The sequence below is a fragment of the Ovis canadensis genome, chromosome 16 (assembly GCF_042477335.2).
Source record: "Ovis canadensis isolate MfBH-ARS-UI-01 breed Bighorn chromosome 16, ARS-UI_OviCan_v2, whole genome shotgun sequence".
In the NCBI taxonomy this organism is placed as follows: Eukaryota; Metazoa; Chordata; class Mammalia; order Artiodactyla; family Bovidae; genus Ovis; species Ovis canadensis.
This window is the reverse complement of record NC_091260.1, coordinates 52478187-52498183: the sequence shown is the minus strand read 5'-3', so window position 1 is coordinate 52498183 and position 19997 is coordinate 52478187. Positions and strand designations below refer to the sequence as shown.

At 37.3% G+C, this 19997-nt stretch overlaps 2 protein-coding genes across 2 annotated transcripts; one reads left to right on the top strand and one right to left on the bottom strand.

Moving 5' to 3' along the window:
- Window positions 1–257: 257 nt before the first annotated feature.
- Window positions 258–8899, bottom strand: RAD1 (RAD1 checkpoint DNA exonuclease). The gene is made up of 6 exons (XM_069555859.1): window positions 8664–8899; window positions 7981–8208; window positions 6606–6714; window positions 4765–5023; window positions 2458–2556; window positions 258–2152 (listed from the first exon to the last, which is right to left on the bottom strand). The coding sequence occupies exons 2-6, from the start codon at window positions 8173–8175 to the stop codon at window positions 1975–1977; spliced, it is 840 nt and encodes a 279-aa protein (XP_069411960.1). The 5' UTR covers window positions 8176–8208; window positions 8664–8899; the 3' UTR covers window positions 258–1974.
- Window positions 8521–17665, top strand: BRIX1 (biogenesis of ribosomes BRX1). The gene is made up of 10 exons (XM_069555858.1): window positions 8521–9092; window positions 11226–11337; window positions 13012–13055; window positions 14406–14476; window positions 15195–15244; window positions 15348–15421; window positions 15578–15628; window positions 15755–15856; window positions 16837–16965; window positions 17210–17665. The coding sequence occupies exons 1-10, from the start codon at window positions 8934–8936 to the stop codon at window positions 17477–17479; spliced, it is 1062 nt and encodes a 353-aa protein (XP_069411959.1). The 5' UTR covers window positions 8521–8933; the 3' UTR covers window positions 17480–17665.
- Window positions 17666–19997: the final 2332 nt, after the last annotated feature.

The following is a 19997-nucleotide window of genomic DNA, read 5'->3' as shown; positions in this document are numbered from 1 at the left end:
GTGGAAGCACATCATAAGTAGGGAATAAACTAACTAAAAATAGAAAAAAATAGCTACTCTAAGTACAATTTTATTAGAAAGACTATGAGGTAAACTTCAGAAAGGCAAAGCTAAATCTTAGTCTTTTGTGACACGTGAACTCAAATTATAGTCACCAAAGCATCTGCGTTGCCCAAGGAAGTGCTCCCCCCAGTGGTCTCTCATAGGAACTTGAACAAAGTTAGGCTAGCAAATTAGGGAGTCAAACAGAACACACATAACTAGAAAATTCTTTATTAAAACATATCTTGATGTTACAGTGACTGAGAAAGAATTAAACTTATTAGCTCCTGAATTCTAAGTAACTCAATATATGTTCAGCTGAAATAGTCTTAAATGTGCAAAAATGTCAGTCTTATTTAATCATAGGTTCAACTTTCATAGTGACTAACAATCTGAAAGTGGAGGTCCTTTTATCTGATGAATATTTACTCTATCCTGGCACTATTTTAGATACTAGACATGCCAATGGAAAAAAACCAAGTAACTGTCCAATTTTAAATTGAAAGGAAAGTTGTAATCCTTGAAATGTTTACTGATTAAGTATTTTCATAATTATGTTTTAGATGTGTTTTGTTCTTAACGCTTATTGAGACAAAAAAAAAAAATCTGGACATTTGGCAGATTCGATCATTTCCTTCTTGAACACATACTGTAACTTTACAAACTCCAATGACTTTTATACCAGCTGGGCATCCCGAGATTGCCTTGAGAGACTTAACTAGTTATCGGGCATTCACCCTGGGCTAGATACCCAGCACTGCACGAGTCATACAGGTACCTAGGAGCAGTGCCTATGTGCCCACCCACTGAGATATGCCTTGGTTTGGTTGAGAAACTTATTTCCAAAAAAAAAATTTTGTTTCTGGTTACAGTAGGTCTTCGTCGCGTGCAAGCTCTTCTCTAGTTGCAGAGCACGGGCTCTAGGGCACATGAGCTCAGCAGCTGCAGCTGCCAAGCTCTAGAGTACGGGCTCAGCAGCTGTGGTACATGGGCATAGCTGTTCCACAGAGTGTGGGATCTTCCAGGATCAGGGATGGAACCTGTGTCTCCTGCATTGGCAGGTGGATTCTTTACCACTGAGCCACGTGGGAAGCCCTGGTTGAGGAATTCTTATAGGCAAATAGAACGTATCTCATAAGTACTTACTACAATGAATGGTTTTCAGAACAAGATGAAAATCTGTAATTCTGAAGACTGTTTTATATCATGTTCATAGATGCCTTCAAAATGTAAATAAATCATATAATTGTTTAGACATGTTTGGTGACACCTAAACTTCAGAACACTTGCAAAGGCATCACCTGTAACAGCAGTCACTTCAATACAATTAAAATGCTATTTAAAAAAAATATCCTTTAAAACAGTGGTTCTCAAACTTTAGCAAGAATCAGAATGTTGGGGGTGGCGGGGGAGAAGATGGGGGAAGCTGTTTAAACTACGATTGCTCGCCCCGCCCCCAGAGTTCCTGACAAGTTTCCAGGGGGTCTAGGCATGACACTCTGAGAACCACTGCTTTATGACAGAGTCTCCAGAATTCCAACTGGGAAGTGATGTCCATATGCTATTGCTTTTTCTCATAGTAAATAAATAAAACAACATTTCTGATATGGCTTCACCAAACTTCAAATTTTTATACTCTTGGAATGTCCTACTTAAGTAGAATAACACATAAAACTTACGCACCTTGACTTATAACAATTTCCGTGAGTTCAAAAGACAGAACCACAGACTAGTCCAGTACTGGATAATCTACGACAACATCACTGACAAAACCTTCAGCAACTATCGGGAAAGGGACTGTGCTGCTCCTCCTCCCTGCTTCTTCCCCTTCGAAAATCTTAACAGGAAGTCACGGAGGGATTGCACTCAGCATGAGAACATGACCTACTACGCATGTGTACATAAATAATGCGTGAACCACCATACTGAAGACTAAGAGTCAGGAACTTCTTCATCGGGACAGCAGTAATATTCCACAAAGCATATTTGTCCATCTTCATTTCTAATCATATACTGTAATGAAAGAAATCCTCGGTTATCTGTTCGAATAGATACCTTACAAGACAGGACTAATGCCTTTGTAGAGGGTTTCAGTAAGGAAATCTTGTATCTGCAGAAAAGTAAACAAAAAGCTGTTATTTGGACACATTTAAAGCATAAAGGACAAAAGTTAGCCAAGAACTACCAAACAGCAAATATAAGAACAGAATCAAATGGCCGTCCAATTTGCTAATATTTTCTTCATTTTGAAAATTTAATTCACTATCACAATGCCAAATTCCCAAGTAAACCCAGCAACCTACTATTTATTTTTTGCTATACTTTTATCTATACATTGAAAATCTTAAAAAATTTTATTTAATAGAAATATAGTATTTAACCTCGCCTTCATCACCAAAATGGCAACCTACTGACCTGTTGACCTGGGTCTGATTGCAGTGAAATGATTCCATCAAATCAGAATCTTTGGGATAGTCAAGGTGGGAGCTTCCTGCATTCCCAAAAGTAGATAACCTATAGTAGAAAATGAGCAATTCATTTATTCATTGGTTCAACAATAAGCCACATTAGTATCCAAATAAGCAAACACTTCCTTAAGAACCTCATTCTGGTGAGCGGAACCGGTAAGTAGACAGCTGTAGACAAGGCTCTGTAACAATGACATAATAAAGATTCCTGTGGGATGCTGCAGTACAGAGCTAGCAACTAATAAATGACTTTGCAAAAAGCCAGTCACAGAAGGAATCTAGGGGGCTCTGCCTCCATTTCATCCCCTTAATATTACTTTGACATTGTCCCTCCCTCTTCCTCAAATCAGAACCATGTAACAGGAGAGTGGAGGAGTGACAGAAAACCCTGATCTATGTCAACGGCAAGCCCAGGGCCCTGCCAGCTACGTCTACTGCCACACCAAGCAATTAGGGCTTTTGTGTGTCTCAGATGCTTTTCAGGCTGTTTTATGGTTTTCTTTGCTTGGGAATATCAGTAGTTTGCAGACAATTTGTGAATGTTTATGTTTACTTAACTTACTGATCATTTGTTTTGGAAAGTGAAAGTGTTAGTGGTTCAAGTCCTGTTAGACTCTTTGTGACTCCATGGACTGAAGCTCACCAGGTTCCTCTGTCCATGGGATTCTCCAGCAAGAATACTGGAGTGGGATGCCATGCCCTTCTCCAGAGGATCTTCCTGACCAAGGGATCGAACCTGGGTATCCTGCACTGCAGACAGATTCTTTACCATCTGAGCCACCTGGAATTAACATACATGAGCACTGTAGGTGAGTGCTATATGAGCACAGTGATAAAGACCTAGGTGTTTGCTGGCTTTCCCCAGAATCCATCTTTTCTCTCTTCTAACATCACCTCTTTCTCTGAGCCATGCTGTTCATGCCCAGCCATACTGATGGTTCCCAAATCTATGTTTTTAGTCTAGACTGATCTCCTGAACTCTACACCTATCTATCCAACTACTCCTTAGTGTCACAGGCTCAGGTATAACATATCCAGAAAAAAATATTTCAACTTCCAGTTCCCCACCACCAAATCATTTCCTGTATGGGAGATGAAAAATACCATGATTCATCTAGTCACCCATGCTGAGAGAGATCATTTAGATGGGGAGCCTCTGGAATATTCTGTTAAAAGTGCCTGGAATCTTTAATTCACATCACTGCTTAAGTAGGGTTATACTCATTTCCATTTTGATTAGCATTTTAGCCAACCTTGAGCAAATTTTTTAACTACCTAACCAATAAGGAGGAGGAAATGGAGAAGGAAATGGCAACCCACTCCAGTGTTCTTTCCTGGAGAATCCCAGGGATGGAGGGAGCCTGGTGGGCTGCCATCTATGGGGTCGCAAAGAATCAGACACGACTGAATTAACTTAGCAGTAGCAGCAACCAATAAGAAAAGCCTGCAGTTCTTCTAAAGTAGATACAAAAAGAATAATTACACTTCTTATACCATATGTATTTAACTCCTTTACTCTAATATTCTGAAGTATTTCAAAAGAGTAGAAATAAATAAATTCTCTGATTTTAATCCTGAAGAGTTTTGCCATTTCATTTGTTAGGTAAAATATGAGAAGCACCTTCACAGTTTTTGATACTATATTCCCGCTGAAAATTGTCCTCTTAGGAAGCTCACCTTGACCATGCCTCCCTAAGTACTCCTGTGCTGGTTCCCTAATCTTAATGGTATGAAATTTTCTTCTCTTTAAGGTGTTTCATGTATATCCTCATCACCTTGATTTTAAGCTTTTCCTTCCTGTAATGCTTAATGTAAATATGCACACTCTAGGTGAATGACACTTAGTGAATGAACCCTGTATAGAAAACACCTATTTCCTCCAGCATCCTGTACTAACTTGGAAAAAAGAGATACCACATGCTGTAAACACCTTTTGCAAAAGTTTAAGCCCAATTTTCCTCACAATGCAACTGATCTATGATGGTAATACAGCACTGAAATGACTAGTTTATGAACTCAGAGATGGGGCTACTCTTCTAGAAACCAGCACTACCTATGAAGCTTTCAATAGTGAGTGAGTCTTCCTGGGTCTTCTAGTGTCCTGACACATAAAAGTATGAAGTAAGAGTAGAAGCTCTCTGAAGTTCTGAAAATTCTTGTATCCCGGGTAACAAAAACTTTGCATCCTAAGCAAATGTGTAAGCAGGTAGATGGAGTAAACTACATTAACTAGGACTGCAGGGCTTTCAAGTACCTGAAATAAGGTTTATCTGGAGACATGGTGATCTGCAGGACCTCACTCGTCATATCCAACTCGGAGAATGCTTCACGGAGCCCCTCTGACTGCAGAATAATTTTATTAATGACATTGGTGCTGCAGAAATCAAAATCCAGAGTCTCTTCAGGCTCCTGAGTATTGATTTTGCACACTGTCACCACACCTCCTTCTTCTAGAAACAGCATCAGAGGGTAACCATAGCCTTGGTAACACATCCGAAGTGCAGTAAAAGTCCCTGCAAAGCAAACAAATCACACTCTGGGCTTAGTTTTAGAGCTCTGGGCTCAGCTTCTCCTCAAATCATGCCTAAAACTCAAGAATATTATACCGTGTCCATTTCTAGCATATATATATGTATATCCTTATGAGAAAGGATCACATCTTCCCTGATGATAGTTGTGTGTAGACAATTCCAAAAATAGCTGCAAAAAAACTGGGAATAAAATACTCTTTGAAATCGTTTTCCAGGTTGCAAAAAAAAAAACAAAAAACACTTCAGAGATAGCTAGGTGATTATATATAAATATACAACTTTAGGATGGAGAATCTATACAGTCTATATTGCATGTATTAATAATAACTGTTATAGGATAGACTATGCTATTCTTGAGGGTTCAATCTGTGTTAACAATGAATTGCTTTCATATTGTCTCATGATAACATCAATGTATTCCCTGTGATAAGGACCCTCTCAACGTTTTCTACTGGGAGATAGTCTTTATATTTTACCACATCTTAAGGTCTGCTGCTAAGTCACTTCAGTCGTGTCCGACTCTGTGTGACCCCACAGACAGCAGCACACCAGGCTCCGCCGTCCCTGGGATCCTCCAGGCAAGAACACTGGAGTGGGTTGCCATTTCCTTCTCCAATGCATGAAAGTGAAAAGTGAAAGTGAAGTCGCTCAGTCGTGTCTGACCCTCAGCGACCCCATTTACTGCAGCCTTCCAGGCTCCTCTGCCCATGGGATTTTCCAGGCAAGAGTACTGGAGTGGAGTGCCATTGCCTTCTCTGTCTTAAGGTCTAATTGGGAGAAAAAGGGTGATTAATAGAGGTTAGGGTTTTAGCTCTGCAAAACAATAAAGAGGAGAAGGAATATGACAGGACACTCGACTCCTCTTTCTTACTGGGTGGAGAACCACACTGAGGAATGGAAGAAGGCAGGTGCTTTTATGGAAAACCAGTTGGGGATCACTGCATTAGAAAATTATAATTTTAACCAATTCCAATAATAATGGAATTGTCAGTACAAAATTAAAACATATTTTCTAGAGGACCATAACTGATCCTTTCCTATGAAGTAAAAATCATCCTTCTGGGGTTTCCCTGTAGTTTTAACTATTTCTAAAAGTATATGACTATTTTAAAGAAAAGCATTTAGGAAAATAAACTTAATTTATAAATAGGGCTTAAAGAAAAAGGAGCAAATGTCAAACACAGTGAACTGGGAGTCAGGACAACTGGTATCTATTTTCTCTGCCACTAACTATAATTCTTGACAAATTAGGGAAAAGAAGCAATTAAAATATATTTCTCAATGTTAAACATATTTAAGACATGTTCAAAGTATTCTTTTGATTAGTTCAAATTTAAAATCCTAAAAGCTTTATAAATTAAAAGGTGAATGTAAATATAAGAACCATTAGCATCTACTAATATTATGAAAAATCAGAATACATGATTGTGGCAAATGAAAAACAAATTGGCAATTAATTTTTTAAACAAATGTTTATATTACTTATATTCTAATAATTTTCCTGTATTTTTCTGACCATCCAGAAATGCTTTTATGTTATTATAATGACAATAAAATAGTTCACCTGGCACAGGACTTGATCCAAAAATAGACAAACAGTCTAAAAGGACAGTTAAATTAATTCGAAAAGTAACAGACTCTTCTTGAACTCTAAACTCTTGAAATATTCCAGCCTATAAAAAAAAAGTAAATGTGAAAATGTATGTTAAAGAATGAAAATGCACATATACAATTCTAGAGCTCACTTTATGTTTTTAAAATAACAATATTGTGCTAAACCCATGAAAATAATTTCTGATTATCAAACACATCTTAAACTTTTTCAACTGAGATCCACTAGAATACTACTACTCAGTAGTTGAAGGTATAACTGATTTCAGTCTGATGCAAAACTTTATGAAAAGGTCCTTCATCTAGCTCCTTGGAGCTAAGCTATCTCCTACATGACTCACCCTTGTCTCCTTTTTGTACCTATCAGTTGGGCTAAGGTCGTGTGGAAAAGAGCCAAACAAATTAGACAATGCATGAGTAATAACTGACTCTCAATTTCTTTTGAGGACAGGAACCATGTCTGATTAATCCCTCTATACCTGAGGTCATACTGTGCCCTTAGGTGTTCCAAAAAAATGCTAAATTAAATGTGAAATCCTATCTGAACCATACAACTATTACTTTGTAAGAACAAACAGATTATAACCAAGAAGAGGAAAAAATAATAATAGGGAAGTAGTGCAAAAAGAGCATATACTACAGAAACAAATGTTGTGGGTTCTCATCCCAACTAAGCCACTCGCCAGCTATAGGACTGCTGACAAGTCACTTACATAGTGTCTCAGTTTCCACAAATGTAAAATGGGAATAATAATAGAACCACCTCATAGGACTGTTGTGACTTTTTTTTAAAATTTATCAAAATACATTTATTAAAAGTATTCAAAGACCACTTCAAAGTTTAGCTGCCATCAGGACAGTTTTGGCACTCATGATGGACATTGTCATTTTCTACACAAAAGCACTCATTCTAGTACAGACACCAACTGACAGTTCAAACACAAATCGTTTCAGTTTTCGAGTTATGTGAGAAAAAGTGCTGATGATCTGTAGTTATAGGAACTTCAGTACCCTTGCTCATAGTAAACATATGTTACCAAGAACTAAAGAAACTACATCTAAACCACTGTTGTTGTGAGGATTAAAGTATTTAAACACATAAACATACAAAACACTCAGAAAAAGTGCCCACCTACAGTTTAATACATTTTAGACATTATTAACCATTATCTCTGTAAAACAGGATAGGAAAAGGATTTGTTATCAGGAGAGAAAAAGAATTCAAATAATGATATTTTGTGCTCCAACTTAAATGAGGACCCTTGGAATTCATTGAGCTGGGTGAAGAATGTCATATGTCACTGGATTAAAGGTGCCAACTTCCATACCTGAATAAAAGCATTTGCTTGTACACATTTTGCGTTTTCCACTGTAACCTTGATTCCATTTTTAGTAGCGAAACACGTGGCATGTTCTCGGAAATGAATAGCCTTCAAGATAGTGGAGAGGTTCCTGACGTTGTCAAGGCTGGCCACTAAGCAGTAATCATTCTCGTCTGGGATCCTCTGGGTTAGGAGGGGCATGGTCCACGGCGCATTCGGCCCCGAGGGATGCTCCTGATGAGATGGGACAATAAAACTCCCTGTCCAGGCTGACGAGGCCCGCGATTTCAACCTGCGCTGAGCCGAGTGGAAGAAGCCTCGAAGTAGGGGCTGAAACCCCACCTCTGCCACTTAATTATCTCTAACTTTGGGGGAAATTACCCTGTAAACTAGGGTTTCGTCGTCTTTAGTAAGGGGACAGTAACACGAAAAGTTACGAAGGACAGAAATACGCAACTAACACGGTCACTGGGGGTTAGTTTCGCCAAGCCAAACAGAGGCTCCGCTTCCTCAGTCAGAAAAGAGCTGTCCTTCGCCTCCAATCTTACTTCTAATAGGATATGCGCTAGAGGGGCGGGCTTGAGTCCTTGGAAGGTCCTCCAAGAGACCCAGACAACCAGCCACCACCACTCACCAGCCCACGACCCGCTTACAGACTTGTCTTGGGATCCCCAGGGCCGAAACCCTACCTTTGCGCAGCGCCCGGATGCAGCGCCTAAAAAACTGCGGAGGAAGTGGAGCGGCTCCCGCCACTCTATTCAGATATGCCGGCCACCTCGGTCACCGTCACCACAGAGATAGAAGAGGCCTAGAGAGCCGACCGGGCCGTACCATAAAGATGGAAAAGAGGCACCATAGAGCTGCAGGACTGTGGAGCTGGAGACCGGGACCATAGAGACAGGAAGGCGGAGCGACCGGCAGAGCCGGAAGGAAGGCCCAGAGCGAAGGCGCGGGGCAAGATGGCAGCGACCAAGAGGAAACGGCGTGGAGGCCTGGCGGTTCAGGCGAAAAAGCTGAAAAGAGACGCGAAAGATGGCAAGCTGCCGGCTAAGCCTAACGAAGTATCAGAGGAGGCGGCGGAAGAAGAGAAAGATCGTATCCCAGGCCCAGTTTGCAAGGTAAAGGAGGCTTTGCGGCCGCGGCTCCACGCGCTTTCGTTGTGGTACCTACCTGATTCCCGCTCGGGGGGTTTCAGAGATGCTGGGGGTGTTAAACGGGAGCTTCGTCTCGGTTCTCCCGGCGGGACCAGCTGCCGCGTTTACGTCTAACCCTAGTGCACGTGGCTGCATTCTTGGCAGGCTGCTGACTGAGCAACTTGACCGATTTCAAAGATGTTACCTGCCTCGCCGAGAAGCGACTTTCGGGGACTGTTACAGTGTTTGGTCTTCATTTCCTTCGTTTTTTGTTGTTGTCGGAGGAAGGAATTCTTCCTTAAACTTGCTTGTCTCCCTCGAGTATATATCCCTTCCAGTGATGGGATATCCAGAATATTCCCGTATTTTGAATGTTGAAGTTGGTTATGCGGTTCTTTAAAAAGCTACTGTCCTTTGGGACTATGCTTTAGACGTGATTTTTTAAATTTTACTTTTAATTGCTTTACAATGTTGTGTTGTACAGTTTTGTAATGTACAACAACGTGAATCAGCCAAAAGTACACATATAACCATTCTTTCTTGAACCTCATTCCCATTCCATCCCCAACTTGTTTGATTTGTAACTCTCAAGGGATACGAAAAACTAGAGTAGATACTATGAGTTTTAGGTGTACTCGTCAAAGTTTTAATATGCCAAGCACTGTAAGAAGTTAAGTTTTCCGTGCTTTGGGATTGCGAGACCACTTTCTCCTAAAATGTTGGAGTTTAGAAGGAAACTAAGAACTGATACGTAAGTTGGTGGTTTTTATTCAGAAGAAGGTGAACACAAGTTGTTGAATCTTTCATTCATCTGAGAGCTCCTTAAGCTAGATAAAATACTGTGGAGACAGTTGGTCTGATTTAGTGATTTCCTTCTGTCCTCTCCTGCCACCTCCACCACAGCTTAGCATAGATCTGTATATACCGCGTAGTGAATGATGGGTAAATGTGGCAAGCACTGGGAAAGGAGTTAGCTTTGAGGAATGAAAGATTAGCTTGCATTCTAACCCTGATATTAATTAACGGGGACATTTTGAACTCTTCTCACTTGCAAACTAAGGAAGAAAATGTAGTTTACTTTTTGTGAAGAGTAAACTGGACTTCTTGTAGATTTTCTGTAAATGTTAGTATTTTCACTCTTCCCTTAAGGAACTAAAAAGAAATGTGATGGTATCTGTCATCTGAGTCATAATATGAAATTTTTTATTTAAGTGCAGGAGATAAACATTCCTTTAGAATAACCAGGTAAGGGATCATGAAGGATTCAGCCTTTGAATTGGATCCCAAGGTGAGGCCAAAATTTCGATGTTTAGAAATGAGAGGGAACAATATAAGTCCAGAGGGAGAGAAAAAAACTAATCAGAGGCGTTGAAGTGGATGAAATGCTGGACTTGGGAAAAAAAAGCCAAATTGGCTAAAGTGTAGGTAGAAATATAAATGTACTTCAGAATCTAGTGTTAAGCTGTGTCATTTTGAACTTTGTTTAGAAAACCCTGGAAGATAAAGATGTGATTGGAGCAAGCAGGGGGTAGTCCACCTTGTCTATTGGAGGAGCTCTTGGTAGGGAGGACTAGCATTTGAAGATCTGCAATTGTTATGAGATTATAAGAATCTGAACCTTGAAGGCAGTATCACTAAGAGAGGACTAAGAGTTGTTGGAAAGAGAAATTGACAGCATTTACTGGTACTTATGATATAAGGGCAAATGGAAGATTCAAAGCATGGGGGACTGAAATGATGGTGACATCATCAGAAAAATAGTAAGGATGTTTGCTAGATTTTAAGATTTGGTATCCTAAAGTTGAATTTGAGGTAAGTCAGATACTGGATTATTTGAGCTAGAAAGAGTTCCTTATCTTTCTGTAGAGTTAGTTGACAGTGAAAGCTGTGAGAGTGATTATGAGAACTGTCATAATCAGGAGGAGGAACTGGAGAAATTGAAGAAAAACGAAAGGAAGCCAAGGAGGTTTCTGGGTAGCAGCTGGGGTCAGTAAATGCTACTGAGATTGAATTAAAGGCTGAGGTCAGGATTGTTTGAGTTGCTACATGGAAGCATTTATTTTTAAACAAGATAGATTCACCATGAAGTGTTAAAATTCTCACACTTTTTTCCTTTAGGGAAAGTGGAAAAATAAGGAACGGATTCTCATCTTTTCTTCTAGAGGAATAAATTTCAGAACAAGACATTTAATGCAAGACTTGAGAATGTTGATGCCTCATTCTAAAGCAGGTGCTTTTATATCATATGTGTTAAAATTTCGTATTTGTAAACTTGCCTGTTTATATTTTCACTTCTAGTCACACTTTATTCGTTCAGCATGTCAGGTAAAGAACAACGACTTCTCAGAAGTTTTATCTGTTTATCTGCCAAGATTTTTCCAATTAATATTTTTTAGAAATTCTCTGCAAAAGTCATTAAGCATTGTCTTCTCTAAAACATTTTTTGAAAGTCCGGGAATGACTTCATTATAATGTTCTCAGAGGCCGTGAGCTGGTTTGTCCTTCTAAATGAATCGAGACTGCCATGTATTATTTTCTGCATTTAAAACAAAACAAAAAACAGTTCCTATTAAAAACTTAATGTTTATCAGGAGTATGATTTGAAGCACCTTTAAGTTGGGACTCAGTCTACTCCTAAATGCCAAGCTTTTTCTTTTATAATGGGATGTCTTACCAGCAAATGAAAAACATTTAGTAATGGGATTTGGAACCATGACAGTGTTCTCATGCAGCTGTATTTTGTGCCTGTGTTGGGAGGTGCTTAGGTTTTAATTCTTGGTAATAACATAACAGTGTTTCTGAATAAAATAACAGTGTTTCTGAAACTGAGGTCTGTAGTTACATAAAGAGAATTTTAATTTGTATTGTTTCCCTAAGTGAGTGTTTCTAAAACCTGTGTCCTAAAATTGGTTTGTGAGAACTTTCCTGTTTTGGAAAGAGATTCATAAAATTTAGGTAGACCTCATTTTATTGTGGTCTTTTTATTCACTTTTTATTTTATTATTATTCTACACTTTTATTCACTTTTTTGCAATTTTTTTTCTCTCCATATGCAGACTTGTGGTAACCTTGTGTCAAGCAAGTGTCTTGGCTCCAGTTTTTCAATGGCATTTATTTGCTCACTTTGTATCTCTGTCACATTTTGGTAATTCTTGCAGTGTTTCAAACCTTTTCATTGTTATTTTGTGATCTGTGATCAGTGATCTTTGAAGTTACTACTGTGGCTCACTGGAGGCTCAGATGATGGTTAGCATTTTTTAGCATTAAAATATTTTTAAATTCAGGCATGTACATTGTTTACATGTAATGTGTTTGTACATGTGATAGACTACAGTATAGTATAAGCATGACATTTATATGCACTAGGAAGATGGAGGAGCCTGGTGGGCTGCAGTCTATGGGGTCACGAAGAGTTGAACACAACTGAGCGACTTCACTTTCATTTTTTACTTTCATTCATTGGAGAAGGAAATGACAATCTACTCCAGTGTTCTTGCCTGGAGAATCCCAGGGACGGGGAATCAATGGGGTAACAGAGTCGGACACGACTGAAGCAACTTAGCAGCAGCAGCAGGAAATCAAAAAAATTTATGACTTGCTTTCTTTCAATATTCTTTTTATTATGGTCATCTGGAACTGAACAGGCAGAATCTCTGAGGTATGCCTGCACACAAAGAAACACTGCCTACATCTTTATATTTCCTGAGGACTATTTTCAGTCACTCCTTTTTGCATTTCAAAAGAACAAGATTTTTAAAGAGGTCATGTGTCTTCAGCTCTAATCATTTTGAAGATCAGTAAATCTCATTTAAACTGAAAATTATAAAGATACTTATTTTCTAGAAAGTATGAGTGATTTGAAGTAGCTTTGAAATCTTTTTAATTGTTTTTTTTCTTTTTACAGATACTAAAATGGATCGTAAAGATAAGTTATTTGTGATTAATGAGGTAATTTAAGAAAGTAAAGTAAAATATTCTAGCAGCACTATCTAGAAGCAATATTTTAGAACATGAGAAGTTGATCATTTAAAAAGTCAGTTATCCAGTGACTTAAGTTGTTTTGTATAAGACATGCAAATTTTATGAACTTTAATTATGTACCTTCTAAATTTTTTTATAGTACTCATTGTCTATTTCACACAGTTTAGTGCTTCAGTATGTATTATTTCTTGGTCATTCTTAAATTTGTTTTCTTTCAATAAGCATATTGAGGAAAGTATTTTGCTAGTATTAAAAGCAGTGCATATGATACTTGCTCTTAAGGTATTATGGACTAGTAATAGGTTAAAATTTCAAAGTAGTGTTGAAGACTAAACTTTAATTTTTAAAGCAAATTTTTTTAAAACTTAGAATTGTTTTAGATACTTCTTTCTAGTTATTAGAAAGGCTTCTGTTATTCATTTAGCATAAAATTTTGAAGCCCTGTTCTATCGTGGGATTATTCTATAGAAACTGTTAAAAGAAATGCCCCTGTCATCATGGAACTTACATTCTAATGAGGGAGTCAGGCCCCTAATAGGTAGTATAATTTCAAGTGAAGATAGGAGACATAAACAGGATCTAGACTGCAGCAACTAACGCTCACAACTTAGCATGTAGTTCTATTTATTCCAAGAAAGTAAGCAACAAAAGCATTGAATTGATGAATTCTTTAAGCCTCAGGTAGTGTATATATATAGTGTGTATATATTAATTTATAAATACTACAATAATAAAGGACTTCATTCCCTTATTGCTTTTGTGCATTTCTCACTTGTGACTTTATAAATCTTTAAGACGTTGACGTTTACTTCAACTTGAAATAGGTTTTGTATACTCCTTAGTGATTTTATAGAACCAAATCACAGAAATGGTAGTACAGATGAGGAAGAAAAAACATAAATTTCTTGAGCTTAAAATAGAACAGCAAAAGAGTTAAATATCAAAGTAATGGTTATAAAGGATGTTTTTGGTTCTTTAAGGACTGTTTCTGCAATTGGTGAGGTTGTAATATGCTGTATTCCTGGGGTTGTTTTTGATCTTGGTAGTTTGTACACAGGAATATGGTCAGAAGAAGAGGTTCCCCAAGGGAGGCCAGTTAAAATGCTAGACCAGAAATAGTAGCTGTTTCTGGTGGGCAGAGCATAGTTTACCTTATGCAGAAAATCTAAACATTTCTGCAAATAAATCTACTTTGATTTAGACCTTTGTAACCTCTTAACCTGCTGAAGTATTCTTGGAGGAATCTGAATATTCATTCTTTGCTTTAGATCTTAGTTTTATTATGTACTTCATTTTTCTATACTTTGTTCCATTTAGGTTTGTGAAATGAAAAACTGCAATAAATGTATCTATTTTGAAGCTAAGAAAAAACAAGATCTCTATATGTGGTAAGAGAATGTATTTTTTTTTAATTTTTTAAATTATGAAAGTATAACACATTTACAGGAGACTTGGAAAATAAAAGTTATAGTTCTAAATATATTGCAATTATTTTTAGTAGATTAATTATGATTTTTAGTTGGAGTTTCAATATCGAACTCTCAAAAATTAATAGAGTGAATAGACAGAAAAGTAGAAGAATATAGTGGACCTGAAAAGCACTGTGAACCAGTTCAATATAATTAAGATTTATCCAGTTTTCACACAACAGCAGGATACAAATTGTATTCAAGTTCCCAGAGACTATAAACCAGGAGACACTGGAACATATCTAGGGATGTACAACAAATGCAAAAATTCCATGGTCTAAAGGTATTGAAATCATAGAGTCTTTTCTGTCAAAACTGTGAAATTATGTTAGAAATCAATATTGAAAGAGAATGTATTAAATAAATTTGGGAATATGTGGATACTGTTAGCACTTTATGGTATCTTTTCTTTTTTTTAAACTGTGCATTTTATGTTTCTGACTGCACCGTGTGGCATGTGGGATCTTAGTTCCCAGACCAGGGATCAAACCTGTGCTCCCTTGCATTGAAAGTACAGGGTGTTAACCACTAGACCACCAGGGAAGTCTCTGTGGTATCTTTTAAATTGAGCTGGTAGTAAGCTTTTACTACATTCTAAATTCTAATTAGTTGAAAAAGCTTCTTTTATATTTTTTAGGCTTTCAAATTCACCTCATGGACCATCTGCTAAATTCCTTGTTCAAAATAGTAAGTTGACTCAATTTAAATTTTTTTGTGAGAAAATTAAAAATAATCTTTTGGGATAATTGTGCCAAAGTTATAACTGTTTTTGTTGTTATAATTTTTCTAGTTCATACCCTAGCTGAGCTAAAGATGACTGGAAACTGTTTAAAAGGTTCTCGGCCCCTCTTGTCTTTTGACCCTGTAAGTTTCTCATTCAGTATATGAGGTTTAATTTTCTTACTGTGCATGGGTGTGTTTTTTTGAGTGGATATAGTTGTATAATTCAATTTAGTTAATAAAACACAATTTTAAGCACAATTAATGTTGTCAAATAATATGTTCACTTTATTCTTACAGGTTTTTGATGAATTACCACATTATGCTTTGTTAAAAGAGCTCTTAATTCAGGTAAATATCTTTACTAGAAACTGTTTTTAGTAAAATATTATAAATAAGTGTCTTCCTTTTAACTTTATCTAAAACACACATGGTATGTCATAGAGTACAGAACTAACGTGTCCCTTTTTCCACTAGATCTTCAGTACACCACGGTATCATCCCAAAAGCCAGCCATTTGTGGACCATGTGTTTACATTCACCATTTTGGATAATAGGATATGGTTTCGGAACTTTCAGGTTAGCTTATATTTTTAATTATATAAGTTAGGATATATAGTGTTTATGATATAGAATAGGCAAATGATACTCTTTTTCTCTTACATAGCTTTCTTTTCCCTACAGACTTGTAGTAAATAACCCCTATTTCATAACCTAAGTTCATGGCTATCAGCTGAGTATGGATTTTCTCACAAGTCACTAGACATTGAGTAAAATATAAGTTTCTCTCCTAAGAGGTTAGAGTCTGCTGGGGCTGGGGTGTGGTTTTAGACTTAGAAAAACATAGCCCCCGTAGAAAACATTTAATGAGAACTATCAGATGAGTCATACAGTGATTGATTCAGGAGGAGAGGTGGATGAAAACAGCAAGACAGAATTTCAGACAGCGTGTGAAATAAACTGGGCTTTTTTCTGCTTGTGTTAAGCAGAAAAGATGTGAGTTAAACATATCCCCTTCTTAACCTCTGAATGTAGCCCTACCTTAAGCAAAAAATAGTAATATTTTTGGTTCAGAAGTTGCTCCTTAATTCCACAGTCAGTAGCCATTCAAAAATAAATTTTGCCATATACCCTTTTATATGCCTTTTAATCTAATTTGAATTAGATTTATAAAAACAACTCAAGGATTGATTTAAATTTTGAAAGAGTGCCCCATAGGGTGCTTGAATACATTTTGTTCTCATGGTTGCAGTTTTAAATATTTGACCAGTTTTGCAAGAAGACATGTGTTGTGAGAAGCTAGATACAGACCAGATTGAAATGACTCAATTTTAAAGACACACTGAAAAGACATTTATATTTTCCTATGGCAGCTACCTGTAACCAGTGATATATTTCAGAAAATATTGATGATTTGGCATTTGCCAAGTTTCCCTTCCACCTTAACTTTATTGGTTGTTAGTTCTTTTAGGCACATTTGTAATGAGGATATAGCCCGTGTACCATTTAGAAGTATTTTATTCAAATCAAAATGAAATGTTTCCTTTTTTTAATTAAAGATCATTGAAGAAGATGCTGCTCTTGTAGAAATAGGACCCCGTTTTGTCTTAAATCTTATAAAGATTTTCCAGGGAAGTTTTGGAGGACCAACTTTGTATGAAAATCCTCACTACCAGTCACCAAACATGGTAAGCTGTTTCTGTTCACTGGTCCTTGATGTCCTAAAACTTTTGGGCCAAAGTAATTCTGTCAAATAAGTGTTCTGTTAACTGTGAAACTGAATTTGGTTTTTGCTGCATCCAGTCTTACAGATTACTTTTTTTTTTGATGATGCAAGGTAAAGGGAAGTAGGTTTTATAAGTGAATGTCCTTGCCATGTATAAAATGTTTATTTTTATTCAAAAGCACCTTTCATTTTTTTTTTGTTTCTAGCATCGGCGTGTCATAAGATCCATCACAGCTGCAAAATACAGAGAGAAACAGCAAGTGAAAGATGTGCAGAAGCTGAGAAAGAAAGAACCAAAGACTATTCTTCCCCATGATCCCACTGCAGATGTTTTTGTTACTCCGGCTGAGGAAAAGCCAGTAGAAATACAGTGGGTGAAACCAGAGCCAAAAGTCGATTTGAAAGCCAGAAAGAAAAGGATTTACAAAAGACAAAGAAAAATGAAACAGAAGATGAGCAGTGGGAATGCAAAATGAATCAATGGAGAACTAATTTGATTTCAGTTGTTTTATATTTATTTTGTGTTCAGTGTGTAAATACTTTTGTTATTTGCGATGACCTTACATCTAATTAGTGTGACATTTAAAAGAAAAAGCTTAAGATTTTGTGACTTTGCTCCGGTTTGGTCTGTGTTTTTCTAAATAAAATATCACCAGAACTCATCACCTAATTTCTGTTTTTCTTTTTCAAGCTTTACATATTACTAAAAACTTAGCACACTTAAGGTTTAGGCCTACTGTCTTGAATTAAAATTTTCAGTTTATTAAAGCTGAAATTCAGGCAGATTTACTGGATTGTTATTTTATGTAAAACAGTATTAGGCACTTTGAGGGCATCGTTTCAGATGGTACAGTGAGGGTAGAGTGCTAGCAGGGGAAAGCATCTTACTGAAGTTTGAGTCCCTGAGTCACAAGGCATGGAAAGAGCCAACTTCTCTTGTTTACTTACCTTGAAAAAATATGAGAAAAATATTTAGATTTTGCGTAAGTTGATATATGTATTGAAAGTGTTTTGTAGATTACAAATTTAATTTAGAAGCAGTGGGTGCAAATTACTTAACAGTAAAAGGAAGAAAAATGGAACAGTCAGGGCACCAGAACATGTGAATTTTTCCTGTTACGAAAGAACTTTATTTGAAGCAGAGAGAGCACTGGGCTTATCACCCTGAAGAACGATTAGTAATAGGATTCTGGGCGCAAGTAGCTGGGGACAGGGTAGGGCCATGCGTGTGGGGTTTTGTCACTTCCTGCTAATTTTCCCCTCCTTGCTCTGCAACATTAGTAATTGCACAGTGTTCTACTCTGCCATACCTCAGCAGTCCCTTGTTGGATATGTATTTCAGTTTTATCTTTTCTGGTATAGATGCTTGCAGCAAACATTCTATAGATATTTTGTACAATATATGTAGTTAAGAACCCTGGTCAAAAGTTAGAAACTTGTTCCTCTAAATATTGTACCTCACCAGAGGTTAGTGTTCATTTCCTTGTACCTTGCTAATGGTGAGAGAATCTTTGTCAATTTGATAGGTAAAAAATATGAATACTGTGTTTTGGCTGGGTATTGGTTTTTCTTTTGTGACTAATACTGTTTTTGTGTGGTAGTTACATGAATTTGTTGGAGAAGGAAATGGCAACCCACTGCAGTATCCTTGCCTGGAAAATCTCATGGACACAGGAGCCTGGTGGGCTGCAGTCCATGGGGTCGCAAAGAGTTGGGCACGACTGAGCAACTAATGCTTACTTTGGGGGAAAAAGCCGTTATTTAAGCAATTGTATGTAGGATGAAAATAAGATTATTGTAATCATTTATGTGGATACCTCATTTGAATGAGAATTTCTCAAGTCTATGTTCATTTAGAAGTCAACCTGTTTAGATCTTCCTTTAGGCTGAAATTGATACAGTGTAATTGTCTTTAAATTTTGATACAGTATTACAAGCAAAAATGGATCCTCTTTCCCTCAGGGGTAAAAGAGGCAAGTGACTGAGAAGTAGCAAAACCAGATGGAATTGGAGAAAGAAAAAAGTCTTTTTTTTGTTCACTTTACTCCCCTTTCCTAATTCCATTCAGTTCAGTTCATTCAGATAGGGAAATGTCCTGTTTTTCTTGCACTCAAACTTCTCAATCTTCCCTATTATCGTTTATAATTCAAGACCATATATTATTTTTGTTCTTTGGAAAAGAGGCTAATATATGAATTTTTAGTAGTGAGTTGGTTGGACAGGGTTGTGCCTAGAAACTTGAGAGTTAAGAGTTGGTTTGTATTGATTGTGCAGAGGGCAGGATGTTAGGAAAGAAAGGGGCAACTTCATAGACTTTGGGTACCCTCATCCTGTACAAGAGAGATTTGTTAGCAACAGAGCCAACCTTTCTAACCATATGTGGCTGACAGTCTAACAACTGATAGGTAAACATTCCAGGTTCCAGTGAAATATATTTGAACAGTTGTAGGGATCTTTCATCCCATAATACAGTGTATCAGTTACATCAACAAAAACCTGCTGGTTAAATACTATCCCTTAGCTGTATTTTCTTTTTTTTTTTTTTTGGTGGCACCTCTTTTCTTGTGGCTTCAGCAGTACATGAATTGTGAACTTCCAGATGTTAAAGCTGGTTTTAGAAAACGCAGAGGAACCAGAGATCAAATTGCCAACATCCGCTGGGTCATCAAAAAAGAGTTCCAGAAAGACATCTATTTCTGTTTTATTGACTGCAAAAGCCTTTGTGTGGATCATGATAAACTGTGGAAGATTCTGAAAGAAATGGGAATACCAGACCACCTGACTTGCCTCTTTAGAAACCTGTATGCAGGTCAGGAAGCAACAGTTAGAACTGGACATGGAACAACAGACTGGTTCCAAATGGGAAAAGGAGTATGTCAAGGCTGTATATTGTCCCCCTGCTTATTTAACTTCTATGCAAAGTACATCATGAGAAACGCTGGGCTGGAGGAAGCACAAGCTGGAATTAAGATGGCTGGGAGAAATATCAATAAC

What these genes read in the sequence shown, in the direction of transcription:
- BRIX1 (XM_069555858.1), top strand. Translation starts at nt 8,934, where the DNA reads ATGGCAGCGACCAAGAGGAAACGGCGTGGAGGCCTGGCGGTTCAGGCG. An exon ending in TCCCAGGCCCAGTTTGCAAG is followed by an intron (nt 9,093 to 11,225) that starts GTAAAGGAGGCT and finishes TTTTTCCTTTAG; the next exon opens with GGAAAGTGGAAAAATAAGGA. An exon ending in CCCTCTTGTCTTTTGACCCT is followed by an intron (nt 15,422 to 15,577) that starts GTAAGTTTCTCA and finishes TTATTCTTACAG; the next exon opens with GTTTTTGATGAATTACCACA.
- RAD1 (XM_069555859.1), bottom strand. Translation starts at nt 8,175, where the DNA reads ATGCCCCTCCTAACCCAGAGGATCCCAGACGAGAATGATTACTGCTTA. An exon ending in TGGATCAAGTCCTGTGCCAG is followed by an intron (nt 5,024 to 6,605) that starts GTGAACTATTTT and finishes TTTGCTTTGCAG; the next exon opens with GGACTTTTACTGCACTTCGG. An exon ending in CCAGATAAACCTTATTTCAG is followed by an intron (nt 2,557 to 4,764) that starts GTACTTGAAAGC and finishes TTTCTACTATAG; the next exon opens with GTTATCTACTTTTGGGAATG.